Here is an 8883-nt window from a genome sequence, read left to right on the forward strand (position 1 = left end):
AAAGTTTGAAAACCTAGGCGTAAAATGATAACAAAAATGCCATATACTAACCTCTATGAAACAACACTGTGTAGAGACCATCTTTCAATTAACATCTTGTTTCAGTAGGTTACAAGTGTTTGAAAACCTAGGCCTAGAAGTGTAATGAGCTCTTGGACCATTGACTTACCTGCTTGTTATTTGCTCCATTGGAATAGGAGATAAAGCAAGTGATAATTTGAGGAAAAATGCTAAATCCAGTGCTATTTGAGGGAATAAGCTGTCATCACAACCCAAACTGCCATGTGTTCAACTCTGAAGCAACACTGCGGAGAAACCCATCTTTCAACTAAGTTCATATTTCACTAAGTGTGATGGGTGTTCTTTAGAGCCAGGTTTGCTTCAGGTATTCACTTTACCTCCTTACTCTATGTAGTGGCACAAGGTAGCCATTCACTGAAAAAGTATCTATTCCAAACTTCTTCAGCAGATTGGGTGTTGCTGCAGAGCCAGGCTACTAACAGTTCTAACCAACATTTCATTTATTTCTTCCTTGTTTCTGGGCAAAACCTTTAGCCATTTGTTCCTGGTTAACTCAGAAACACATCCAGAAGCTGCACGCAGGTGCCACAGCCATCAAGTGCACATGGCAGAAATGGAGAGTCAGTATCTGACTCCAGCAGTCAGGATGGGCAGTGAGTAGTCTGGTATCAGGTGGCCCTAGGGTGGAAGGTTGACCCTGCCACCACACACTAGATGGCCTCAAGTTCCTCATGTACCAAATACCAGCAACACTGCAGGGTGGTTCGGACACAGAAAGGGTGGCATAAGCAATTCTGGGAATATACTAAAAACCACAGAATTATACACTTTATTCAAAGAGGTGAATTTTATGGTCTATCAATTAGATATCAAGGTTATTAGTTTTAAGGTAGCACATGTAAGACCTAAGTACAGTTGCTTTGGGTATAAAGTTCTGCCACATGGCGCCAATCTAGTTGAAGGTATCCAGCTGTTGACCAGCCAGGTGCCCTTCAGTTTACCTCATTAAGCTGTTTTATTAAACATAGTTTTGATTTCCCTTAAGAGAGCTAATAAATTGAACACTACAAAGCGGCATTCTTCTTTTAAGATCAGAATGGCCTTCCTTGCTTCTAAAGAACTAGATGGTGTAGAAGAAAAACACGTGTCAAGTTCCTCTTCCCATGGGCTCCCTCCTGCTGCCCCAGGCACAGACCAGCCTCCTGGTGGCAGTAATCCATCTCTGGCCCCTAGGCCTGGACTTGGCCAATGTAGCTGTGGGTGTATGCGGCTTTCAGAGGAAGCTGGTGGTCTGGGCCTGCCTCCAGCTCCCCATGGCCAGCCCAAGTAGCTTCACAGTCCAGACAGCACAAGAACAAGCTGGTGTTGCATCCATCCAAGCGCTGCCTCAGGTAAGCTGTGTGACAGTATGGCAGTCCTGCCCACCATGGCTCTGGGTCCCTCATATCTTATAGAAGGCAGGAAGCAAAGCCCAGGAGTCCACAGTGGGAACAGGACTAATGCTGGGACCAGAGCCATCCTGACCCTGCTCAGGAAATCAGAAACCTGAGATTCCCAGCTAGCTGCAGGTCTGGGCTGTTACCATCATTACAATTAGGAATTTTCCAGAACCCTTTCACTTTTTAAAAACTGCCCAAGTCTTCTGGCATCTCCTCTGAATCTTCATTGAATTTGTCCCACTTTTTAAAGATTTGGGTTTTGATGACAGCTTATTCCCTCAAATAGCACTGGATTTAGCATATTTTCCTTAAATTATCACTTGGTTTATCTCCTGTTCCAGTGGAGCAAATAACAAGCAGGTAAGTCAGTCGTCCAAGAGTTCTGTTTTTATAGTATGGGCAGTCAGAGTAAAAGAACCAGCATGGAACGTGGGCTAATACTCAACCTACTACATGGGGTCACAGCAAAGATTAAGCGACACTGACAAGGCAAAAGGAAGGAAACAGTGAATTTCCATACCAGAGGAATTACTCTCTAGGGCGTAATCTGGATAAAATCTCCCATGACAGCACGCAGGCTAGCCAGAATGTAAACAGAAGTATAACTGTTCTTCCAGTTGTAAGTAGTTTTATGACAGGTAATAAATACTCCTAGTAGGGGAGAGCTCCCTTGTGCATCACAAAGAATGGATGTGAAATTTTATATTTTAATATAAATTAAATATTTGGACTCTGGACTTTGCCACTAGTTCACAATGAGAAAAGAATGTTAACTGAACCATACCAGTACTTGTCCACGACCTGCATTTCTAGCATTTGCTCTAGGCACCCATACAGGTGGCACTCCTAGAAGCCAGAGATAAGCTATATCTCTCTCTCTAGGGTTCCATCAAGTTACACTGCAGAAAGTGTCCATTGTCTTATACTGACATCTGCCCTGAACCTTCACCCTATAGTGTTACTGGCTTTAATCAGGTTATGCTGGAAAGACACAGCTTGGGCCACGTGAGTTCTTCTCACCTTCTAGTCTCACCTGGCTGGGCAGTCCTTTGGTGCTTTGTGTCCAAAAGGCCTTTTCCTGCCAGCTGCCTTGCCAAAGACATCTGAATGACACCAAGCTGCCAAACTACTCCCACAGCAGCTCTAAGTACACATGAGCAAGCAACAGCTCCCGCCCACAATCCAGGGCTGCTGCAGCCACCAGTGGCGTGGGGCTCCCATCTACATCTCAAGCCCTGACAGATGTCACGGGTTGGTTACCAAACCATGACTAAGAAACCTCAGGGCCACAGAGAACTTCCCACATTTACTACCTTTGGGCATCTTCGATTCCCCACAAACAGAACAGGTCAAGTCAGCTTGAAATTAACCCTAAAATTTCAACTGGGATATCTGCATTTAGTTCCTTTAAAAAGAACAAAACCCTCAGGTGCCTGGGTAGCTCAGTCAGTTGAGAATCTGACTTCGGCTCAGGTCATGATCTCATGGTTCATGAGTTTGAGCCCCACATTGGGCCCTGGTGCTGACAGCTCAGAGCCTGGAGCCTACTTCAGATTCTGTGTCCCCCTTTCTCACCGCCCCACCCCTGCTTGTGCTCTGTCTCTTTCAAAAATGAATAAACATAAAAAAAAAAAAATTAAAAAAAAAAAGAAAACCTTACTATTTAATATGTTGATTTATTTAACGTAATTTCAAGCAATTATGAACTAAGGATGAACAATGCAATTTATCAGAGAATCACATCTTGATTTTATTTAGCAACACTGAGGAAGTTTTAATTCAAATGGGTATAAAACTTGACAAAAGATATCATTTGTAATGTCTAACCTGTACCAAAATCAAAACATTTAAAGACAACTATCTGAATGTCAAGTTCTCTCTCCATAAAGGGCTTGCCACCTTGAGTGTCCCCAATCTTGCCCGAAATGCATGCCACAGTTTTTGACATAAAGACTTATGCGGCCTACCCTACATCAGGTGGCCTATGCCCTGGAAGTCACCACCCTTGCTCAGGACCCCACACTAGCTGTTCTCCTGGGAGGAGGAGCAGGCAAGTTGTGAGAGCCACGCACATGATTGAGCAAGCAGCACAATAAGCCATCTTAAGAATCCTCATCCTGGGATGGTTCCACAATCCGTAAACAGCAGTCAGCAAACTCTACAAACAAGGGTTCTTGCATGCAGGCCCTCATGAGTTTTGCCTTGTTATCCCCCTGATCGAGGCTGACCATCAACTGTCTAAGGTGTGGATTGAGCAGTAGGCTTCTTAATGCTGCAGACTCCCCTTAAAAATGAACAAGAAAGCCAATGTGAGTTCAAGTGGGAACAGATGGAGATAGCTAAAAGCTAAATGTTTCTAATGCAACAAATATCAAGAGTGCTGCATCCCCCTTAACCTTTAAAACCAAGAACTGAACCAATGCTTCACATAAATAAGGTGAGATCAGCATATCAAAGGATTTCCAAGTTAAATGCTATCACAGATTCTTGTTCTTGGTATCTCTGTAAATAATTTAACTTTATGCCATTTCAATTAGGAAAAAATATTTTACCAGGACAAATACAAAAAATAATAGCACTAAGCTGTTGGCATGTTTTTGTTCTTCATAGGCCTGAAGGTTCTCACTGGGTGAGGACAGTTACACTACATACTCTGAATGCTGTTTAAGCAAACACTTGATCCTTGCAAAACAGGATCTGTAGCAATGAACGGACACACACATCTGCATGGTACTTTGCAGTTTAAAAAACTTTTCACACCTACCCTCATATCTCAGCTTCACCCTCGGTGTAACTAATCACTACCATGGGAATGGGTCCCAAGCAGTCAGCCTACATTGAGATGGAAACAATGAAAATTTCCATCTTTAGAAACTACACTGGCCTACTAATCACACACAGAACAGAACTGCTATAAGGACTGACTGCACAGTCCTACACAAATTCTGGGCATTGTTAACACCTGCATCCCTCTGAAAAATCAGATCCTGGGATTGCCCAGTCTGCATTAATGGCTAGACCATACACTGTGCCCTGGGTACATGGGAATAAATGTAGGCCCCTGCCCTACAAATTGGTGTGGGAGAGAGAAATTACTATAAAATATGAGTGGTGTATTACAAGGCCTGATAGAAAGGCAAAAAAGGGCTTAATTCTGAGAACAACAAAAAGTCAAGAGAAGTTTAGCTGAGGAAAGGTAACCTGAACCAAGCCTTGAGGGAGAATTTTGTCAACCCACAAAAACAGTAGGATTCCAGGGCAAGAGAGTTGTAGGCAGGCTGGGAGGTGTTGAATGAAGCCCTGAGTGTTCACAGAATCATGCAACATAAGGGCTCTGCACGCCATACTCAAGTGCAGCTGACCCTGAACAACAGGCTTGAACTGCACAGGCCCACATATACAAGGATTTTTTCCCCTATAAATACAGTGCTGTGTTTCTCTTCCTTATGATTTTCTTAACATTTCCTTTTCTCTCATTTATTGTAAGAAGACAGCATATAATACATATAACATACAAAATATGTTAATCGACTATGTTATATTGGTAAGGCTTCTGGTCAACACTAGAATATTAGTTAAGTTTTGGGGGAGTCAAAAGTTATACACAAATTTTCATTGCATGGTAGTTGGGGAGTGAAGCCGAACCCCAGCACAGTTCAAGGGTCAACTGTATTTATTAATAACCAAAAAATCACGTTATTCTTTGGATTAAATGTTATCAGTAATTGACAAAGAAGTAAACACAGCAAAGACTTACCTAAATTCTTTAAATTCTGCAAAGAAACTCTGTCCTCTTCCTCATCACTATTGAGAAAATCAGCTATAGAGTCATCATCATCTGAGGAATACAGAACACAATCAACTAATTAGGACTAGAAACAAAACCTAGATGCCAGATTTTAAAAACTACTGCAATAGATTAAAAATGTGCACACAAGTGACAATAGCAGGACAAAGTAGGTATAGACAAAACAAAAATGACTTTTCTGGAACTTATAACTGTACCAACATTCCTCTTTTTGGAAAGGGAATGAAAGCAAAAGCAAAGAATTGGTGACTTTAACAAGCACACCCTAGTATTCACATACTTGTTTATTATATGTGTCTCTGTAGTCCTCTGGACAGGAGCCTGATTTTCCAATTCCTATCACCCCAGCTCCCCTCACTATGGCTCCAGCCCTGTCAGGACCCAAAAAACTAGGTGTTCTATAAAAACCTGCTAACACAGGGGCGCCTGGGTGGCTCAGTCGGTTAAGTGGCCGATTTCAGCTCAGGTCATGATCTCTCAGTCTGTGAGTTTGAGCTCCGTGTCGGGCTCTGTGCTGACAGCTCAGAGCCTGGAGCCTGTTTCAGATTCTGTGTCTCTCTCTCTCTCTGCCCCTCCCCTGTTCATGCTCTGTCTCTCCCTGTCTCAAAAATAAATAAAAAACGTTAAAAAAAATTTTTTTAAAAACCTGCTAACATGAATGCCCTGTGCTTTTAGCATGGCCAGAAATTTCTGGCACTGCCTGAACCCAACAAGGAAGTTTCTCAAAAGGCAGAAATAGGCTATCCCCATGCTGTGAATGTTCAGGCAGCAGGAGGGGCTGCTTTCAGAGACTGGCATGGTACATGAAACCCAGGAGATACTGAAGTGTGGATAAATGGATGAGACAGCCCACTCCCACAATAAATCCATAGAGCCCCAGCAGCAGGAAGGTGACCTAGGCCAAAGGCAGTCGCCCACCCAAGCCTAGCTCAGGTGAACTGACAGCTCCAGCCAGGCCCATGGAGGGAAACCTGAAGCCATGACTGGAAAAGGATCCTACCAGCAGGGTCCCCCCCCTCATCCCCAAACCACAGCTACAGGCTTTATCCCCTCTGCCTCTGTCCTCCTTGTTTCTTGCCCTTAACAATACCTTCAGGCTGCTCTATAATACATAACAGGTGCCCCACTCCTGGTGCTCCAGGCTAAGGAAGGTGCTGCTCCTTAATGAAGCCATCGTTCCTGACTCCCTGCCCCAACCCACATCTCTTTCCTTTCAGCTTCTTTTATTTGAAACCTTTTCCTAGGTTGGCTGGTTTGAAATCAACCAACCCACCTTTGTCTTCTGCAGGCTTTATAGTTTTTGCAGTAACAGCTGATCTTTTTCTCTCAATAGGACGAGTTTCAGGGTTGCACTCCTCTGAAAGAGACACAAATCAGGCGCACATCACTTCTACTTTAGCAACAAGGCTGCACCTCTCCACCAAGCCAGCATCTAGGTGGGAAACTATGTTCAGGGTAAGGGATGTGGGTAGGGATGATGGATGCAAAGGAAATGAGGGATCAAATCACAGGGCAGTATCCAGAAAACAAGCAACCCTGGGCTTGGCAGAGAATGGAGGAAACAGGCCTTGTGTATCCTGAGGGTCTGTCCCCATCCAACTTACTCTGCAGAACCTCACAGGGCTTTCACCAAGATCAAGTGGCACACTGACTTCAATTACTAAACTATTTTCTCAGCAGTTTCAGACACTAAATTTGCATGTGTCACGTGCCAATTACACAGATAAAGTCATCAGGCCCCCATCAAGGGGCTGAGTCTTAGAGATGGCAGTTGGAGAGATGGAGAAAAGTCTGATTTACATCACCTGAGAGGGCCGGGAGACAAAGAGGAGGCACTTTCAGGTGGAAAGAGCATTCCTGGTAGAGGGAAAGGTCTATGGCTGGACCAGACCCCTGAAAGAACAGGGTCAGGAGCAACCACATGGTGATGAGCAACTACCAGTTGATTGACAGGGCAGGCCTGGCAGGAGGCTGGGGCCCACACAAGTGGAGGAAGAGCAAAAGAATACCACAAAGGGAGGTTGGCCTTTCTTCCCAAGACCAGTGTCTGTCATCAAGGGCACTGTGGTGTTCAAGACCCAAAGGTCTTTAATGGTGTGAGTCTCACACACCACAGGCTGTTTATCTGAGTCAATACCAATTGCCAGAATTGCCCCCCAACCCTCCTCAGCTACTGTAAAACAGAAACAGGGTAACAGTGCATCTCCCTAGGGAGAGCAATACCCAAGTTAAGAATCACTGGCTTCCCTTCCTAGAGAGGCTGGAGTGTTCAACAAGGGAGTTAATTACTCAAATGTGCATTTCAGGAAAGACCTTGGCGGCAGCCCGGCCACACAGTTGAGAGCTCCAGATTGCTCCAGATTGCCACAGATTGCCTTAGGGATTCTTGGGCCACCCAGGGCTGCACAGCCAGAGCAAAGCCTACCCAACCTGGCTCCACAACCCTATTTCCAGCAAAGCGGTTCTCCTTCTTTCCTATCTTGAACCAAAAAGTTTCCTTTGAAAATGCTCCACGGTCATTAGGGTAAAAAAAAAAACAGCAGGGGGAGGGAAGCAGCTTGAAATGGACCTCTGAATCAGAGTCTGGAAGGGGGGGACACGAGAGGCAAAAAACCAATGAGGAACTTTAACAAAAGAGTCAACCCAGCATGCGGTCGCGGCAAAGGGTCCCTGAGGACTGAGAAGAGACCCCGAATTGGAGTTAAAATGTAGACTAATCGCTCCTTATTGTAAACAGATCTACCTCGTTGTTTCTAACAAAACATTTTTGAAGGAAAGAAAACGTTCTCGTTAACCTCAGCAAGAGCAGCTTCTGCGTCAGAATTCTAAGATGAAGAAACTACTAGGGTCGACTCTGTCAGACCAAAGTAGCCCATTATTTAAAATAATAAGGAAGGAAGGAAGGAAGGAAGGAAGGAAGGAAGGAAGGAAGGAAGGAAGGAAGGAAGAAAAAGAAAGAAAGAAAAGAGAAAAGTCTATAAAAGAAAAGGCAGGGCAGAAGTTTTCACTGTTCGAAACCCGAGGAAGCATTCACAGGTAGAGGTTCCCCGTGGGACGAGGCAGGGATTGACGCGGGTTGCCCGCACTAGGGGAGTGCCGGGGGCTCAGGCGGGGCGCCGGGGTCTTACCTTTGTGCTTCCGGAAACATCCCACGGAGCAGCTGCAACAACAGAGACCACGACCGCGTCAGCCCGGAAAGCCGCGCGGACCCTCCCGCAGCCCCCGCCGGGTCCCCGAGCCGCCCCGCAGGCCCCACCCGGCCTCCTCCCCCACGACCCCCACCCTCACTAGGGCACGCGGCAGGCGGGGCAGCGGTATTTGGGTTTCTCCAAGCAAATCACGCAGACGACAGCGCTACTATTCAGCGACGCCATGGTCGCTCCCCGGCCTCACTCTCACCCGCAAGGGCCTGTCTCTGACGGAGGGTACCACGTGCACGCCCTTTTTTTTTTTTTTTTTTTTTTCTGTTTCCTTAACCCGGACCAATCGGCGAGCAGCACTTGCTGGCAGTCAAAAGCAATGGATCGATCCTGCTCATTGCTCCAGTCCTGATAAGTAGACAGTCGATATACTCGATGCGCATCCAGTAGCAGCTTTGGCTTCCAGGATTAAGTC

General features: G+C 45.4%; 1 protein-coding gene across 2 annotated transcripts; it reads right to left on the bottom strand.

Moving 5' to 3' along the window:
- Positions 1–3116: 3116 nt before the first annotated feature.
- Positions 3117–8677, bottom strand: LOC115501468 (zinc finger HIT domain-containing protein 3). 2 transcript variants are annotated; one of them, XM_030296550.1, is made up of 5 exons: positions 8557–8677; positions 8397–8428; positions 6542–6625; positions 5218–5298; positions 3117–3744 (listed from the first exon to the last, which is right to left on the bottom strand). In XM_030296550.1, the coding sequence occupies exons 1-5, from the start codon at positions 8640–8642 to the stop codon at positions 3563–3565; spliced, it is 465 nt and encodes a 154-aa protein (XP_030152410.1). In that variant the 5' UTR covers positions 8643–8677; the 3' UTR covers positions 3117–3562. The 2 variants fall into 2 exon arrangements, with proteins under 2 accessions (XP_030152410.1, XP_030152411.1); XM_030296551.1 differs by lacking the exon at positions 6542–6625.
- Between the last annotated feature and the right edge of the window lie 206 nt (positions 8678–8883).

The sequence above is a fragment of the Lynx canadensis genome, chromosome E1, assembly GCF_007474595.2.
Source record: "Lynx canadensis isolate LIC74 chromosome E1, mLynCan4.pri.v2, whole genome shotgun sequence".
Taxonomy (NCBI): Eukaryota; Metazoa; Chordata; class Mammalia; order Carnivora; family Felidae; genus Lynx; species Lynx canadensis.

Excerpts from the sequence above, each read along its gene's own strand:
- LOC115501468 (XM_030296550.1), bottom strand. The coding sequence starts at position 8,642 with ATGGCGTCGCTGAATAGTAGCGCTGTCGTCTGCGTGATTTGCTTGGAG. Across the intron at positions 8,429-8,556 it reads CCCGCCTGCCGCGTGCCCTA|CTGCTCCGTGGGATGTTTCC; the intron begins GTGAGGGTGGGG and ends CTGTTGTTGCAG. Across the intron at positions 3,745-5,217 it reads GCAGAATTTAAAGAATTTAG|GGGAGTCTGCAGCATTAAGA; the intron begins GTAAGTCTTTGC and ends TTCATTTTTAAG.